The sequence below is a fragment of the Hippocampus comes genome, unplaced genomic scaffold (assembly GCF_001891065.2).
Source record: "Hippocampus comes isolate QL1 unplaced genomic scaffold, H_comes_QL1_v1.1 scaffold86, whole genome shotgun sequence".
Lineage (NCBI taxonomy): Eukaryota > Metazoa > Chordata > Actinopteri > Syngnathiformes > Syngnathidae > Hippocampus > Hippocampus comes.
Genome location: NW_017805882.1, coordinates 537,221 through 555,001, shown reverse-complemented (window position 1 = coordinate 555,001; position 17,781 = coordinate 537,221). Strand labels below are relative to the sequence as shown.

General features: G+C 40.8%; 3 protein-coding genes across 5 annotated transcripts; all 3 read left to right on the top strand.

Annotated features, from left to right (window-relative positions):
- The first annotated feature begins 1,050 nt into the window (after positions 1-1,050).
- Positions 1,051-3,541, top strand: LOC109527285 (GTPase IMAP family member 4-like). Its single transcript, XM_019889098.1, has 3 exons — positions 1,051-1,407; positions 1,528-1,599; positions 2,304-3,541. The coding sequence occupies exons 1-3, from the start codon at positions 1,398-1,400 to the stop codon at positions 3,233-3,235; spliced, it is 1,014 nt and encodes a 337-aa protein (XP_019744657.1). The 5' UTR covers positions 1,051-1,397; the 3' UTR covers positions 3,236-3,541.
- Positions 3,542-4,020: 479 nt separating this feature from the next.
- cldn31 (claudin 31) lies at positions 4,021-6,860 on the top strand. 2 transcript variants are annotated; one of them, XR_002170504.1, is made up of 3 exons: positions 4,021-4,521; positions 5,133-6,186; positions 6,273-6,860. XR_002170504.1 is itself a non-coding variant. In XM_019889103.1 (2 exons), exon 2 carries the CDS (start codon positions 5,276-5,278, stop codon positions 5,939-5,941), a length of 666 nt encoding a protein of 221 aa, XP_019744662.1. In that variant the 5' UTR covers positions 4,021-4,521; positions 5,133-5,275; the 3' UTR covers positions 5,942-6,860. The 2 variants fall into 2 exon arrangements, 1 of the variants encoding a protein (XP_019744662.1); XM_019889103.1 differs by having other exon boundaries at positions 5,133-6,860.
- Positions 6,861-7,524: 664 nt separating this feature from the next.
- slc25a10b (solute carrier family 25 member 10b) lies at positions 7,525-15,921 on the top strand. 2 transcript variants are annotated; one of them, XM_019889099.1, is made up of 11 exons: positions 7,525-7,879; positions 11,183-11,302; positions 12,846-12,960; positions 13,027-13,075; positions 13,148-13,189; positions 13,281-13,324; positions 13,397-13,467; positions 14,344-14,436; positions 14,531-14,608; positions 14,682-14,738; positions 14,855-15,921. In XM_019889099.1, exons 1-11 carry the CDS (start codon positions 7,790-7,792, stop codon positions 14,954-14,956), a joined length of 861 nt encoding a protein of 286 aa, XP_019744658.1. In that variant the 5' UTR covers positions 7,525-7,789; the 3' UTR covers positions 14,957-15,921. The 2 variants fall into 2 exon arrangements, with proteins under 2 accessions (XP_019744658.1, XP_019744659.1); XM_019889100.1 differs by lacking the exon at positions 7,525-7,879 and adding an exon at positions 9,414-10,504.
- Positions 15,922-17,781: the final 1,860 nt, after the last annotated feature.

The window sequence follows — 17,781 nt, the reverse complement described above, 5'->3', positions numbered from 1 at the left end:
AGTATGTTGCACATACTGCACATTTGACAATAAAGTTGCACTTGACTTGACTTGACTTGATACTATCCATTTGTACCGGAACTGCACATACTGTAATCTGAAGTTGGAACCAGAAAGAGTTTTCCAGAGTAGATATTACAGTGACGTAATTGTCCATACAACAAATGCAGTGTACTATCAGAAGTCTTGTCAAGGTCGGATAGTAGCGTGGTGGAGTTATGAGGACAAAAATACAGTGAAATGGAGTCAAGACACGACCCCTATTAAAAAAAAAAAGTGCTTACTTCCTTAAACAAAATGGCAAACAAGACACTTGGAATAAAATGATAATCAAAATATAAGAATTTTTTTTTAAATTACCAAAATTAACAAAACCCCCAATATCAAGATTCAAAGTAACAAACACTTAAACTTCAATTCAGAGTGCCCCCCCCCCCCACCTCCTACTGCCCGAAGACAGCTGAGATAGACTCTAGCATGCCGCACGATCCCTGTGAGGATTAGCGGATGAGAAAATGGATGGGTGGTTGGATAGTTAGTAGTGGGGTTCGATTCCGGCTGTGGCCTTCCTGTGTGGAGTTTGCATGTTCTCCCCGTGCCAACGTGGGTTTTCTCCAGGTGCTCCGCTTTCCTCCCACATTCGAAAAACATGCACAACAGGTTAATGGAACACTCTAAATTGTCCTTAGGTGTGATTATGGGTGTGAATGGTTGTTGGTCTCTGTGTGCCCTGCAATTAGCTGCCAACCGGTTCAGGGTGTACCCCGCCTACTGCGCGAAGACAGCTGGGATAGGATCCAGCACGCCCCGCGACCCTTGTGAGGATAAGCAGATCAGAACATGGATGGAAAGTTAGTAGTTAGTTATAGTTAGCTTAGTGGACTGGAATATCAGGCCCGCACAGCCGAAAAAACAGCCTGGACACAAGAGGAATTTTCCCGATGTTCCAGAGGGGACACTCAGGGCCTGACTGTCGATGTTGTAATGTCTTGCTTTTGAAGGAAGGGGAAGTCACCAAAGGAAGGATGTGATGTCTTCTCCCTCCCCTTTCAACAAACTGGCTTAGCAAAAGCACGAGTAAAATTCACAAATGTTCATCAGTGGAAGAGCAGGAATGCTGCTCATGTATTTACTTTTATTTTTTCAAAATATAGCAATCGTGTTGAATCCTCTTAGGATATACAGAGCGTGCTGGACTGCCAATGTGGGGATTTTGTCTCAAATTCAATTCAAAGACAATACAAGGAAATAGGAAGCGCCCTGTGCAGATTCCGGGCTTCCAGAAGTTTCCCAGTCATACAAACGGTAAAGCAGAATTGAGAAGCGAAACAAATTCTCAATTCAAAGCTGAAGAAAGACATTTGGCCACTCGCTAACTGGAAATTTGACATTCGGTAATGGCTGAAGGTAAGACAAAGGTTTGATCATAAGTACCGGATTGATTGTGTGATAAATGAGAAAAGTTGCTTTGCAATGAGTAATAAATCATTTGCTTTTGTGTTTCCACTTGATTGTTGGACCTTACAGCAATACCATTGCGAGAAAAGAAGCAGAAAACTCTCCCTCCATCCGACGGGTGTGGTCTGAATAACTTTGATGGTAAGCTTGTGTCTACATCCTTATTCCTCTTCATTATGATTATTGAGAGTCCCAAGACGATCAATTTATGGCTTTGTGTTGTGTTTAATATTAAATAGTTAAATACTAACAATCGCTTTCTTGGCTAACTACTAACAATGTACGAATAATCATTGTGGCTTAGGAAATAGAACATCATAACTTCAGTCTGTCTAGATGTCTAACATCTTTTCTGACGTTTAAAACTTTTGTATTTGATTAAAACTACATTCAGCAACCACAACATTATGATCATGTGTACAATTTAAATCAAGAGCTGCGTCAAATAATCTGCTTGACAGAGATCATAATGTTATATTGACTCACAGTCTGAGTGGAATTAAAGTAACAATTTATTATTGTAATTGTTTGCTGTGGTGTAACTGTTCTGTATCACACTGAACTGTGTATAGTCGTTTTTTTTTTTGACTCTCACATAGCAAAATTATGGACATGTGTTACTGTAGTTTTACAGCGGTCATAATACACATTTTTATCTGGAGAGTATAAAGTAATGTGTGTAAAAGTTTGCAATCATTTTAACACTTTGTGTCATACTTTTGGAACCCAATTCTTTTGTTGCAGTTCAGAAAGAGAAAAAAATCACATTCAGACCTCAAAGACAAATCAACATGTAAACCTATATGGCCAGACTTAATTATTGACTCCAGATCTTTTTTTTCCAGCTGTGGATCTGTCTGGGGGACTGAGAATAGTCCTAGTGGGGAAGACGGGATCAGGGAAGAGCGCAACAGGAAACACCATACTTGGCAGAGCTGCCTTCAGAGAGGATCCGAGCCCGGTGTCGGTGACCAAACACTGTGAGACACAGAGCGGCGAAGTGGATGGCACCACGGTGCAGGTCATCGACACACCAGGCCTCTTCGACACTGCCATCACCGAAGAAGAATTAAAATCAAGAATAGAGGAATGTGTCAAGATGTCAGTGCCTGGCCCTCACGCCTTCCTACTCGTGATCAGGCTTGGGGTGAGGTTCACCGAGGAGGAGCGAAACGCTGTAAAGTGGATCCAGGATAACTTTGGTGACGATGCCTCCATGTACACCATCATGCTATTCACATGCAAGGACCAGGCCAAAGCTGACAATGCCCTAAAAGAGTGCAAAGAGCTGCGTAGACTCTCCATCACGTTTGGGCGCAGGTATCACGCCTTCAACAACAACGACGCAGATGATCGAGTCCAGGTCAAAGAGCTCGTTACGATGATCAAGGAAATGATCCAAGACAACGGCGGGAAACACTACACAAATGAAATGTATGAGAAAGCCCAGAGCAAGCTAAGAGAGGAAGAGGAACGGAAGAAACAAGAGGAGGAAGAGAAGAAGGAGGAGGAGAGAAAAATGTGGGACGCGGAGAGGGAGAGGCAAGAGAAAGAGAGGGAGAAGAAGAAAAAGTCTAAAAAGAAGAACATCTGCGCGGCCTCAGCGGCTGCTGTGGTGCTGGTGTTGGCTGGCATGGTTATCGCGGTGGGGGCCGACACCACTGTGGCGCTGGCGCTTGGAGCACCGACTCTCCTCCTGGGAGTGTTATGTGGCTTAGTTGCTCTTTGGTTTTGGAAAGGAATTAGATGCAAAGCTAAATCTGATTTTCCAGTATAGAAGGACGTCAGTGCCAAGGACATGATGCACTCTATTCAACACGCAGTATTTGTTTTGACTAAAAATCCGTGAATTATGTCATTTTGGCATCGTCTGTTTACAGAATTAAACCATTTTCACCGAACTATTCAGCGACCCCTGGATATGAACTCTCATTTAAACTGTGAACGGTATGATACTTGCTGCCTTTTGTTTGTATTTTCTCCCCCTTTAAAATGTATTTAAAAGCACATTCTACTTGAATAGAACATTTTAAGTAACAGTGTGAATCTTAATAAACAAACCAAATTACAGCATTGTCATTTACGTAAGTGTCATAACTGTGCTAAATAATCATTTTAAGCAGTACAGCATTGTTATTTACGTAAGTCTCATAACTGTGCTAAATAATCATTTTAAGCAGTCATGTGCTAGCTGTATAGTTAGAAACATGACAAGCTCTTCCCTTAAGGAAATGAAAGACAATGGGTAATGTCTGTATGCTGCCATTTGTATTTAAGAGAGGAAACATCAGGGAGTAACCTCACATTACAGTTCACTCAAGCACAAAACATGGGGAAATGAAGGGGGAAAGTGCATTTCTGGGTGAGGGACTACTGCGATCTTGGGTAGTAGATGACTTCACACTAATGGGCCACAATATGAGAGGTAAACCTGTCCAACTAATGAGAGCCAACAGAAGCCCTAACAGAATTTCTGCCCCGCTATAAATGATATTGTTGATGTTATTGACACTGTCAGGAAGGTACAATTTGAAAGGCATGCACATATTTTTGTGTGTGGGGGGTGCAATTTGTAGTGGTGTAGCTGCACTTTATCTTCCTGAGAGGTTCTTCCATTTTGACACCCTCATTTCTTGGAGATGAACATCCACAAGTCAAACTTTGTTCATGAAGACTGCAAAGTGCCTTGTTGCCATTCTTCTTCTTCTTCTTTACATTATTGATTTAGGATAAAATGTCATCGTCATGGCTCTACTTAGTTTTTAAAATGCTCTTAAAGAAAACTCAGGAGAGAAAGTCAATATTACTCAACATTTAAACTCAAAGGAATGACATCATGAGCAGTCATCATTGGAATTTTCTTCTGGAACATGCGCCTCTAACAATGTCCCCCTGTGTTGTCATTTGTGGCATAACTATCTGCGTGTGAGTATTAAGTATGCAGCACGACACACTGCAGCCCTCCTACGCTCGTCGACACGAGCGATGTACAAACAAGCTGGCCAGTCATAAGAGAAGAGTGAAAGACTGTGAAGACATTGACATTTCACACCATCAAAATTGGTAAGAGTCTTGGTTCTTGCATTTACGACATTCATAAGCTAAAAAAATAGATATATTATTTTGCTAAGTTTTACTGAGCAGCCTACCGCTACAGACTCATACTCAGTCAAAACAAAAAGTTGTGAATTTGGATTGGATTAGCTCTTGTTTTCATTTGACATAACGCTTACTGATCCTAACTTACTGAACGCAGAGGAGAGATTGGCGATCGCAAACAACGACAGTACAACACTGTAACTCCCATTAGGGGGAAAAAAGGAATGAAAATTCTAAGAGGAAAATAAAAGTAAAGATTTCATAGGACTCAAAAGCATGGCGGAGCCTCTGAATGTCTTGGCTAGAAAAACATAGAGACATGATCAATCTCATTGTCCTGATGTCATCCCAATCCTGTTTTTACCAATTACGAGGTATATTATGAATCAGGATGTATTGCATTGTATTGTATTTTTAAGTGGTGTTATTGATTGCAATGATATATTTTACAATGTAATGCAAATGCGATCTTGGGAATTGTATCAACATAATATCTTCTGTTCTCACATGTTAATTCTGAAATGGCATTTTGAAATTGGCAAGTTTTAAATGTGGAAAACATGTCATCTCTGCAGATTACTGCGTTGAAGAATTGGACTCATTGAGGTGGTTTATGACAATCACACATCGATCGAGGATTTCTTCACACCGAGGTTTCCAGGGGAGTTTTGTATAAACGTTCTTTCAAAGTCAGACCTTTGGCTTTTTTCAAGCAAACATGGCGTCGACGACTCTTCAGCTGCTGGGTTTGGTTTTAGCGGTGCTAGGCTGGGTGTGTGGGATATTGGTGTGCGCCGCCCCTCTGTGGCGCGTGTCCGCCTTTGTGGGTGGGGAGCTGGTGATCGCCCAGGTGATGTGGGAAGGACTGTGGATGAACTGCCTGTCTCAGACCACAGGTCAAATCCAGTGTAAGACGTACGACTCCACACTGGCCCTGCCCACGTCCACTCAAGCCGCCCGCAGCCTCATTGTCCTCTCTTTGCTCCTCTGTATTCTGGCCCTCCTACTTGGGGTGATGGGGGCCAAGTGCACCCACTGCCTGGGTGACACCAACCAAGCCTCCAAGGCTCGGCTGAGCAGGCTAGCAGGGGCGCTCTTCATTGTGGCTGGTTTGGCCTTTTTGATACCCATCTCTTGGACTGCCTTTGCAGTAATCAGGGACTTTTACGATCTGAATGTTGCAGCACCTCTAAAGAGAGAGCTGGGACCAGCGCTCTATCTGGGCTGGGTGGCCAGTGTGCTACTGCTGCTGGGGGGCGCTCTCCTGCACATTGGTTCTTCTCCAAAAGGAGGAGGAATATTGCCTATTGGAAGAGCGGCAAAAGACAACCCACATTCAGGGGTAGCGGGAGAAGCAAAGCCACAAGAAAAAGCTTTTGTGTAAGATGTGTTGGATTTTATTGGACCGATCAACTGATTGAATTGTTTTAGTCATGGGTTTAAGTGAAATACAACATTTGTTTAACATAAACAGCTAATAAATCAAATTGGGAAAAAGAAAATGAAATTCATTAATGGATGCTTTTATTTGAGTGACTGGCTGGGGCTGTTCAATGCTGTGATGTTTACTAATGTTTGTAACATACATTTGTTAGATTTCACTCAGCCTCTGTACATGTGTGTGTGTGCGTGTAAGTGGGTGGTAAGCACACAGAGAGTTGTTGTATATTGTCAGTGTAAGTGTGCCTTTTGGATTGTGTGTGTGTGTGCATGAGAGTGTGTCTGAGAGCGAGAACAAGAGAGTGAGCAAGACAGTACTGGTGTTCTTTATTTGTGATTTTTTTAATTTTATTCTGGTAGAGTATTTGAGTTGTCAAGATTATTTCAAATGATATTTTACACTCATTTTCTATTTGTAATTTTTTTTTTCTTAAATTCTCGAAATTCTTTTTTGTCTGTCTGTTTATTACCATTATGAACATCATTAAAATGTTATTTACAACTATACTTTTACAAACCTATATTTGTTTCACAGCAACAATTTTTGATTATTTCAGGGTTGCTATTAAGTTGAATAAATATTTCTGGTTGACATAAATAATCTAACACAAAATAATGTTATACTAAATGAACTGATGCATTGTTTTTCATTTCAACAAAGCAAACGTTTTCTTTTCATTACCACACACTAGTGTTGAGCTATCAGTGTGACTGTATACATAAAAGTACACAGATATGTATTTTGCAATTTCAAATCCAATTTCATTGTTATTCTGACATTTGTATTGTTAAGATTTGCAGTGTGTTTTTTCATTTGGTATTTATATATCAAGGATTACACAAATAAACGCAAAGTTGTGTGAGTTCTTCGCGGTTCTCAATCGTCATGAAGTTTTCACTGAAAACATGCAGTTATTCAGTCATACTCACATGCTTGTGTCTATTATTCTTTCATGTTTTCATTTCTGAGGAACGGTGTTGTCACATAAAAATGTTATATCTGCTGCCTGATTGCAGCATGGAGAGATGGGAAAACATGCAGGATATCCCCCCCCCCGGCCCCGAGGACCGGAGTTGGACACCTGTGGCTTATTCTTGAATGATGCACAAGCACAACCTTTAACTTTACACTGGCCATTTTTACACGAACCCATAAAGTCATTCTATTTAAGGGTGCCTGGCATGTGAGTATAGGCGGAACATCTCTAACAATGCAGAGCACGAGATCTTTAGCTGAGCGGCACATAGCGCCACACATGTTGCTGGATTTTGAGGAGTCCGCTTAAAGAGACATTTCTAAAAAATGGAGACGCACGGCAGCGATGTGGACATGTCGCTTTAAAAAAGAGACACAAGCCGGTGGAGTGAGGGGAAAGCGGTTGTGTGTGCGTGTGTGCTTGTGCGTGTGTGCGTGTGTGTGTGTGTATTTAGAGTGGTCTTTGGCACGAGAGTACGGACGAGGGGGGCGGGTAGGCAGCTTCGGCGTCCACGTCGTCAATTGGCTGCTCCTCCTCTCTGGTTTTCAGCTGCTTCCTGAATCGCTACACATTGTGCTAACTTACTGTGCATGCACACACGCGCTTCGTCTCCATAAATATGTGACTGGAGTGCGCGCGATACGTCTGGAGCCAAAGTGCACGCCTTTTGCCGGAATGTTTGAAGATTAACGAGGTCGTGAAACAAATACTACCACTGCCACCGGTAGCGTAGATCCCTTCCAGGCGGACCGACCGGGAAACAACGAACGCGGCCACAGCTGTTGCTGCACCTTGCGAGGGCACCGGACTCAGCCATGACCGAGACACGGAAGACGCGGTGGTATTTCGGCGGCTTGGCGTCCTGTGGAGCCGCCTGCTGCACGCATCCTCTGGATCTCCTCAAGGTGATGGGGTGGTGAGGCTAGATGAGACCCTCTCCCCGGTGTGGCGTCGAGGGGTGCAGGCCTAAACACAGACTGCAGCTGTTTTCAACAAACCTTTTGATTTACAATATTCGCTCTAGAATCAATATATAGTTGCGTCATTTAGTGCTCAGTGTGAAAAGGTTGCTGTGCTACTGTCACTGTTAGAGTAGTTTCTGTCACCGCGCACGTGGCAAGATATAGGCCAAACGTTCAGGTGTAGTGGAGGTGGTTGTGATCATGATGATATTGATATTAATAGTGACGTCAGACTGTCATTCTCAAAATGGCACAGGAAAAAGCCTAGATTAGCGAAACATGCAATGCATTGTTTTCTCATGGTAAGTGATAAATAATTTGGGTCCCAGTGTCATTATGGGACCTGTGGTATGGCAAATTTGTGCTTACCAGCATAAAGCAGTCTGCGTCTCAAAATGTACTGCACGGGGAGTTTGCGTTTGATTAAGATTTATTGATTGATATTATTATTTTAAACATTGAAATGATAAAAAATACAAATTAGGTCAAATTGTACATATTGTACAATTGTACACAGAAATTAGATTTTTTTTTGGAGTTGCCTTTTGCTATCTAACATGAGCAATATAAGAAACAGCTTAGTATTGGTGTGCCTGTTCACTGCTGCAAAGTACCACCACAAAAATAAATATTGTAAAATCAAAAATTCTGTCAGTCAATCTAAACTCAGAATTGTTATTTAGGTAATTTGTGACAGCCTGTTGATAAAAGCCTTGTTTCTGTCAGACTATTTGGGGATTTGGGTAATTGTGTTTTTAACTGGGCCAAATTTTGCGCATATGTGTGCATTTTGGTCTTTTCATAATACAACTTCTAAGGTGTTTTAGGGAATGCCAAACTAAGGCTGAAACTGGACTTTCTCAGATGTACTCATGAACGTGTGACTCATTTATCGAAATAATTTATGTCATGTGCAAGTATTCTCCAGTGTCCATCAAAGAGTAAAATAGTGGACTCCAGATGGATAGTAGTTTTATTATTCTTGCCAAAATGATTGCTCCGGGTTACCAATTAATATATGTCTGTGCTGCTTCTGTAGATTGCTTCTGGTCAAACTACTTGCCTAGGTTTATACCTGACAGCTCACATGCGCTTATATAACATGGTAATGGCAGCATCACATGACCTTGACAACTCTAACTGGCCTCTGGTGAATCATGCGGTGTGTAATGAATAACAGGAGGTCTGCACTCACAAAATTTTTGGTTTTTGGGTCACTATTGTCCACTGTAATTGACCCAGTCTTATGGAGGCAGTTACATTGCACGTTATGAGTGAGAGAGACAGAAGAACAAGAGTTAAGCAAAATTTGCTTTGTCATTACTTTTATCACCCCTGGCCTTCTTTTTATGCCGTTCCTCCAAAGTACTGGGAGGCATCTTTTCACTTTGCCAACTTCTGAAAACCAATCAGAGGCCAGTGGGCTTGCAGCTAGTGGGGTGGGGGGGGGGGTTATTTAAAGAGATAAGCGCTACAATGTTAAAAAGTTCTTTCTGGAAAAATAAGTGCTTGTTGCGTCTAAGGTAATTTACCCCAGTGTCTCTGCTCTGCAAGTCCTCCTGTTACTACATTTGTGACAATGAAATGCAGTTAAAGGACTGTGTTTCACGTGGTATATATTTGGGTTGACAATTTGAGTTATAGCCCATGGTAGTTATGTGTCTGGGCTGTTCAAAGTAAATATACACTTCACTGGGAGAAACCTGATCAAGCTCATTATCTCGAATGGAATACACACCACATGCTGTGTTCTGCCATGCGTGAATAACTGTGACATACAGTACAGGTACATGGCATACATCCTCTGTGTTAAAAATGATGCCTTTTTTGAGTGTTTCCGTCAATTTTACCCATGATTTGTCATCTCTCCATAAATTCAAAACCTGCACCTTCCAGTGCTAAAGATTTAGTGGGTTGTCATTTCCATCTGACTATTGAAATTATATATGTGTGTAGGAGTCGAGCTTACCAAATAATTGTTAAGTGGGTGGGTGAGGTGAATACAATTTTAGTAGAGCACAGATAAAAACAAGCTTTAAAGACTGAGAGACCCTGAAACAGAAATCCCTATTGGAGCAAAGGACAAAGGCCACATTGTGAAATTGCGGGCCCCCCTCTGGACATCCTGTTGAGAAAACTGTTACGTTACTGTAACAACACACTCTTGTATTAGGAAAGCTAGTTTGTTCATGATCTGATGGTGTCAAATGGATTGCGGTCGTTGAACGTTCCTCTGTCTTTGAAAATTAAACTGACATTTTTGGGGGGGTGGAGAAAACCTTTTCATAAACTTGTTATAAAGTTCACAAGGCAGGAGTGCTGAAAAAAAGATGTTAGGTAACGTTGTAGAACTTGCAGAGTTGGGATTTTGCAAAAGTCACTGCTCAGCTTCCTCTTAAACAACAAAAACTGCTATACTTACACCAGTTTTAAAATCACCACATTGGCTCCTGGTGTATTTTAGGGTTGATTTGAAAGTACCTTTATTAGATTTTAAATTCCTTCACGGTCTTGGCCATCTTATTTATCCGACCTGCTTTTATCTTATCAACCATTGCGGATCCTGAGGTAATGTGGGACTGGCCTTTTAATTATTCCTAAGGTGAGACATTTGGTCCCCAGCTATGGAATAGCCTCTAGGTCATCAGGGTCATCGGGGAATGTGTGCTTTTGTGTGTGTGCGTGTGCGCGTGTGTGCAAGCATATAAACATGCTTGTGACGATATCTCTGTGTATGCTGGGGGGCATTCTCTTTTTATGTTGTAATTTCAAAATCTTAATTGCACAGCACTTTGAGTTGCATTTTTACGTATGAAAAGTGCTATGTATAAATAAAGTTCGATTGAATGATACTTCTACAATGACATTTTTAAACTAGAAAATGATTACTAGATGGGAAACAAAATCATGATTAATGGATCAAATTGTTTACATGAATGTTAGATGACAGTGACACTGTGACGTGTGTTTTACATATTGATATGTTCATATCAATTGTTTAAAAAAAATCACACTAAGCAGAATTCTTGATCATGATTATTTCATTATTATGCCCTTTGATTCAGCAAAATTCACCTTCAAAAAGAATAAGACACAAGTTTTATGATAGCACATTGTCAATTAGGAAACGTGTCATCAAACAACCAAAGGTGCATTTTTCAGGGAGGGGAGTCAAGATGCCTCACATAAGTGAAAATGCTAGAGTACCCAGTTTCATGCCAATCATGCTATATGTGTTGTTCGCAGGTGCACCTCCAAACACAGCAGGAGGTCAAAAAGAGGATGTTTGGCATGGCCGTTCATGTGGTGAAGAACAATGGGGTGCTTGCTCTTTACAATGGCCTTTCTGCTTCCCTTTGCAGACAGGTAAAGGACGTGCATGCTATTGGCAAGTGGTTCCTTGGTATCATGTTGAATTAAATGGATCTAATTAATGACCAGCCATTTACTAGCTACTTCATTATCCCCTCTTGCGTAAGCTGAAGTGGTGCAGTGCAGCCACTCGACCATGAATTCTGTTACCCTATATAACCACTTACCTACTCAGGATAATGCATCGGCAATCTCAAATGTAAAAAAATCTCACTTGTTTCAAGGGAGAATTCCTCTGCCTTTTAATCAATTAAATACAATCTATTTTAATGGCCAATTTTCTTTTTCAAACACAGGTTTTAGTTACCTTTTACGTTGATGTAAGGTACAACAAAATTGAAGCTCTTGCTCAGCTATAACTATCCTCGTTCCACTTTTACAGATCATTTATTCATATCGTGGCCAAATATTAAGTTATAAGTAATTTTGTAGAGGTTGAAACGTTACCTGCTTCCGGAAAAATAAAGTGGCAAAAAGCTTGCAAAAAAAAAATAAAAAATTCCATAATGGATGAAAATCAAATGCTTCAAATTTATAGTGAACCTGGATGCCATAGATCAGCGTTTCCTCACCTTTATTGCACCAAGGCACATATTTTACATTAGATAAAGCCTCATGGCACATCACTAAAATAGAAATGTCACAAAAAATGGATACACAGGGCAATTATGTACCTTATGCCATCTAGTGGAAGAGTGCATGGATGCAGTCGATGAACAAAGAGACGCTATTGTAGTAAATAAATAATTTTTGGACAAATTAGGTGAATTTGGGTATTTCCTGCTGCATACCGGATGGTCTTCAATTGCACACTAATGTGTCACTATACAATTGTTGGCAATCACTGCTCAAAAGATTTTGCTAGAACTTACCAGGATTTGTTTTCATCGAAAGTGGGTGCTAGCTCGTCGACCTCACAATGCAGAGGTACCGGGTTCAATTCCACGTTCTGGCCTCCTTGTGTGGAGTTTGTATGTTCTCCCCGGGCCTGCGTGGGTTTTCTCCGGGTACTCCGGTTCCAAAAACATGCATATAGGTATGAGTGTGAGCGCGGATGGTTGTTCGTCCCTGGTTGCCCTGCGATTGGCTGGCAACCGGTTCAGGGTGTCAGCCGCCTCCTGCCTGAAGACAGGTGAGATTGGCTCCAGCACACCCTTGTGACGATAAAGCGGATTGGAAAATGGATGGATGGATGTCTGATAATTTCAGCAACATAATAATAAAACAATAATAATAAAACAAAACAAAAAAAAGCAATAAGAACAAAAAGAAAATGGCCAAAAAAAAAATCCCATCTCCAGTGTTACGTCTTTTTTGACACTTTTGCTTGTGTCATTGCTAGTCAGAAGAAACATATTTATTTTCACTGTAACTCCAGCCATTGAGTTCATATTGTAAAACAACTTTGTACAACTTAAATGAATCCAAAAGCAATTAATTAAATACAATGACCCACCTTTTTTACATGATTCATATCTTATTTGAAAATGGTCCAAATAGCTTAAAGGTCTCGTTTTGTTTATCTTCTCCTCCTCAGATGTCGTATTCGCTAACCAGATTTGCCATCTATGAGACTGTAAGGGACGTGATTGGAAACAAAAGCCAGGGCCCCATGCCGTTCTACCAAAAAGTATTGTTGGGAGCTTTTGGAGGTCCGTGCACGCACACCCGCCCAGAGACATGCAACAAATAAACTAACAATATTATTACACTAATAGGTTTTACGGGGGGCTTTGTTGGCACGCCAGCAGACATGGTCAATGTCAGGTAACATGCCAAGAATGCACTTAGCTTTAAAGTCATCTTTTGTCATTTATTTACATGTATTTTTGTTTCCAGAATGCAAAATGACATGAAACTACCAGCAGAACTAAGGAGAAAGTATGTGATGCAGAATATCACCAACATATGAAATCACTAAACATTAAACCTCTTTGCAAAATGTCCAGCTAAACCCGTTTTCTCCTGCCAGCTACAAACATGCCATTGACGGGCTCTTCAGAGTCTTCCGAGAAGGTAATGCCAGCAAGCTGTACTGTGACTACAAAGTCAAACAATGTCATTTCTGACTTCTGAGCTGTCCCACAGAGGGTTTGAGGAAACTGTTCTCGGGAGCCACCATGGCATCCAGCAGAGGAGCCTTGGTCACTGTGGGACAGGCAAGTATATGCACTTATCAGTAAACGTATGCATCCCTTTGGTATGTTTTTACATACAGTACATGTTTTCTTGGTTTTGTTAAATGAATTCATACGCCAAACAAAATGTGAATAAATGTTTTGTCCGTCACATTGAAAGCTATTACAAATCCGTATTCATCTGTAACGCATTAGCTAAATTGAATTGGACTTACTTAAAGGCACTTTAATGCATTATTGCTAAATCAATATTTGTAATGAATTGAGAAGTGGGTGAAATGGTTCCAATGAAATATTAATGAGTTATGAGCAAGAGCTTCACTTCGGTACTTGCACACGTTTGTGTGCCTTATAGTCTACGTTCTTATGAAACAGTGAAGGCTTTTTTTCTTTCATGATAGTCGAAGCTTAACAATTAAGCCAACCATGGTCCTCCGAGATGCAAGATTTATATGTAACTTATAACCGAATAAAATGAGTCAAACATTCACATAAATGCCAACTGTTGCGGCCATAAGAAATTGGATCAGCATTGTGAAGCGGAATCAAATATTAACAAAAAAAAAATCCAAATGTGTTGTTTAGGATGCATGTGAACCGAACTCTACTCGTGACGTCCAATGAGTCGACATTTGCTGCAGAATATCAGAGGCAGGGCCATGGGTGCCATCAAAGATCCTCGCACTTCCTAGCCGTACAATCAAATCTCTCAGCATTCAGACGTATTGGCGATGCCGTTTTTAACATGATTATGAAATAGATGGTAAACTGGAGTATGATTAAAACTCAATTCATTCTGCAAGGGAAATAATGACGTGATTTATTGGAGCTATGTGGCTGTAGTGTCAGTCCGCATTGAATCTGATGTGCCCGATGTACCTTTTTTCCTCCCTCCAGTTGGCATGTTATGACCAGGCCAAGCAGCTGGTGTTGGGAACGGGGATGCTGGGAGATAACGTGTTCACACACTTCCTCTCCAGCTTCATTGCTGTAAGTGTCAGGTTATTCAAATGGTTGGACCGCCATTGACTAAATGAGCATCTTGTTTGAAATTAACCACCCTTTTCATGTGAACTGTATGCAGGGAGGTTGTGCAACGTTCCTTTGTCAGCCTCTTGACGTTCTAAAGACTCGACTCATGAATTCAAAAGGGGAGTACACTGTGAGTGCCGCTTCACTCCTTATTGCCATCTCTTAAACTTGAATGGATGTAACCGGTGTCAATGTACTTTCAGGGTGTACGACATTGCTTACAAGAAACTGCCAAGTTGGGCCCCCTGGCATTTTATAAGGTAGTGACAATTTATTTTAAAACTAACAGGACTCAAATGTTATTGTTACTTGACTTTTTCTTCTCCAAGCTTCACTATACTTATAAAGTGATCTGCTTCCATACATTGCGTGCCAGGGCCTTGTTCCTGCAGGGATCCGCTTGATTCCTCATACAGTGCTCACGTTCATCTTCCTGGAGCAACTGAAAAAGAATTTTGGGATTCGCATCGTCTCCTGATGGCAAAGTGCGACTGGTCGGTATCGAACCACTCCGCTGTGAGCATTAGAAGAAAGGAAGAGGGGAAGCCACGAATGGCTTGGTCATGTTGCTTCCTCTTGCTCTACCTCGACCTTGTCATGGCATGAAGCTGAGTGTTTGCACATTCTGAGGGATAAAAATTGTGGAACAAGCTAATTCTGAAAAATGACAATTCTAAGGGGAGGTGTCTGGATTATTGGAAGAGCCTGCTGTCCTAAAACAAATATGTCCTGTATTATTTCATCTTCTATCATGTGGTTTTAATTTGATTATTTCAAGCCTCAGTTGCTAACATCTTAATGAAAATGACTTTATTGCGACTTAAATTCCTAATGCCATCATTTAGATTTAGATATATTGATCCTTTCTTGTGCTGTAAATTCTTCTTTTGGGGCGGGGGCAGGTCAAGAAAAATATGCCAATAATGGACTGCTGTAGAAAATAGTTTGTGCCAGGAAAACAAACAAGTGCCATATTTGGCCAACACAGTATTGGCATGTTAAATAGCATATGCATCGTAAACAAATACAGCCCAAGTTAATATGTCAAGTCTGATATATGATCGCATGTGATTCATTCCCATCGGTACTGACCAAATGTCCTACAGTCCTTTATTTTACATGACACTATTGTTGGTATTGTACTTAAAATTTTTAGAACTGGAAATCAAGTAGAGGTCTATGAACCTTTGTGGCCTCGTTCAACTAATCTGCTAATAATTCAGTCCAATCGTTGAGGAGTGGACCAAGTTGTTTCATTAACAAAATCTTATATTCTCGTAATGGTACACTTGGTGCCCCCCCAACAACACACGTACACAAACAAACCTTTTTCTTTCAGTTTTAAACATTAATTTCAAATAGGAAAATTTAAGAACCTTTTAAAACAAAACTTGTACAGCAGGAGTACTGTGGTGTTTCTTGCTGAGATGAGCGCATTTTAATTTAATCACTTAGCAGCCTACAATTGTTGAGATTGGTACTTTGTTGGAACCCTGAATCAACATTAACTGAACTGCTCTCCACCTAACTGAGTTTTACAATTTTAAATATTACTGGCTAAAAGAGAGCTGTAGATATATCTGCCATCAGTGATGAAACTTCGTCGAGATTTGCCCATTTGTTCGCCGAGATGAGAATCCTTGTCATGCTGCCTTACTCTGTGTGTCCTCCGGGGGGCAGTATGGCAGCGTGTGATTGCGCACAATCCCGTCGTCAGCCTTCGGCCTTCATCCCAGGATGCGTTTTTTTTTAAATTAAACGACACTAATGAAAATATATGTGAGTCTGTTTGCTTTTTCAGTGTGTGAATTACAAATTATGATTTAGTATGGATAAATGCTAAGACTATAGCTGGGTCTCTGTGTGTGATGAAGCCTAGCTGCACCAGTCGAACCTCGCGACAATTTAGCGAGTGGAGGGTAGCCTTATCACAGTGTTACAACATACCTCGAGGGACATAACGAATCTGTACGTTGTAACGGTAGTTCATTGTAACAATTTCCAAAAAAAGGGCCACCAACTACAATGTATGATACAGTATGAAACTTCATAAATGTAAAAACATGTAAAAAGTATGAAGAAAAAAATGCTGGAGGGTAGCCTTATCACAGTGTTACAACATACCTAGAGGGACATAACGAATCTGTACGTTGAAACGGTAGTTCATTGTAACAATTTCCAATAAAAGGGCCACCAACTACAATGTATAATACAGTATGAAACTTCATAAATGTAAAAACATGATCATGTAATGCAGTATAAACATGTCAATTACGTGTAAAAAGTATGAAGAAAAAAATGATTTTATAAGACATGAAACAAACAACTGTAGCGTTCCTACGTCGTCTCTGAAGACATTCAGTCAGCAAATGTTACCCGCTACATGTATAGGCATCTACCAGTGCTGCCGACGAGGCCAACTGTCATGAATTTAGGGTGTACTGCGCCCTGAAGCCCTTTACGATTGTCTTTCAATCTTTGGCCTCGAACTCTGCCATGATTTTGTTGCTATTACGGATGATTGTCGAAATTGTCAATTTTGCTAATTCGTAGTCTCGGCCGAACGTCGTCTGTGAGACTCCCTTTTGAAAGCGAACGACATGATCAGTTCTTCATACGCAGCGAGATTTGTTTCCATTTACCAGACATGTTTTCAGATGATGTGTGCCGTGCCTCCGGAAGTACAACAATATACGAGTTGATCAGTTGTGTTGCTAAGCAACGGAGGGAAATCTCGTGCTGTACATTTTGTTCATAAGCAAGGTCGTGGTGGCAATTAGCTTCCCACGGTTCATTGTGACATAAGCATTTTCACTATTTTGTGGGAAAAATCTCGTCGTTATAATGAAGTTTACATTGTAAAGATGTTTGTTGTAAACAAAATCAGCAAATGGAAAATGAATTACGTGAAATCGGAACATTGAAACGTGAACGTTATCGAGGTGAAAACGTAAACGGGGTACGTCGAAGTGACGTTTGACTGTACAATATGAATTTTATACCCCCCGCAAAATTGAGAATGCATACAGTAAAATACATGAGCACAAGTGAAATTAAGACCATTTCTCACATTGTACTGTATAGACATTTAGCGATACAGCTTGTGGAAAAAGGTGTACAGTACTTTTCCAGCAGCCTGGGCACCTTCGTCATTTGTCAGCAAAATGGGCGTGCGTCAGTGATGGACTAACGGATCTTACATCAGTACTGACTGAATTCCTACCTCTGGTACTTTAATTCCAATATACGTAATATCTAATATTACAGCTTGATGTACATATAGCATCGTTTTTTCTGCTCACC

Bases quoted from the DNA above. Each gene is read 5' to 3' on its own strand.
- slc25a10b (XM_019889099.1), top strand. From the start codon at position 7,790: ATGACCGAGACACGGAAGACGCGGTGGTATTTCGGCGGCTTGGCGTCC. The intron at 13,325-13,396 runs GTAATGCCAGCA...GCTGTCCCACAG, and splicing joins CTTCAGAGTCTTCCGAGAAG to AGGGTTTGAGGAAACTGTTC. The intron at 14,609-14,681 runs GTGAGTGCCGCT...ATGTACTTTCAG, and splicing joins ATTCAAAAGGGGAGTACACT to GGTGTACGACATTGCTTACA.
- LOC109527285 (XM_019889098.1), top strand. The intron at 1,600-2,303 runs GTAAGCTTGTGT...TTTTTTTTCCAG, and splicing joins TGGTCTGAATAACTTTGATG to CTGTGGATCTGTCTGGGGGA.
- cldn31 (XM_019889103.1), top strand. From the start codon at position 5,276: ATGGCGTCGACGACTCTTCAGCTGCTGGGTTTGGTTTTAGCGGTGCTA.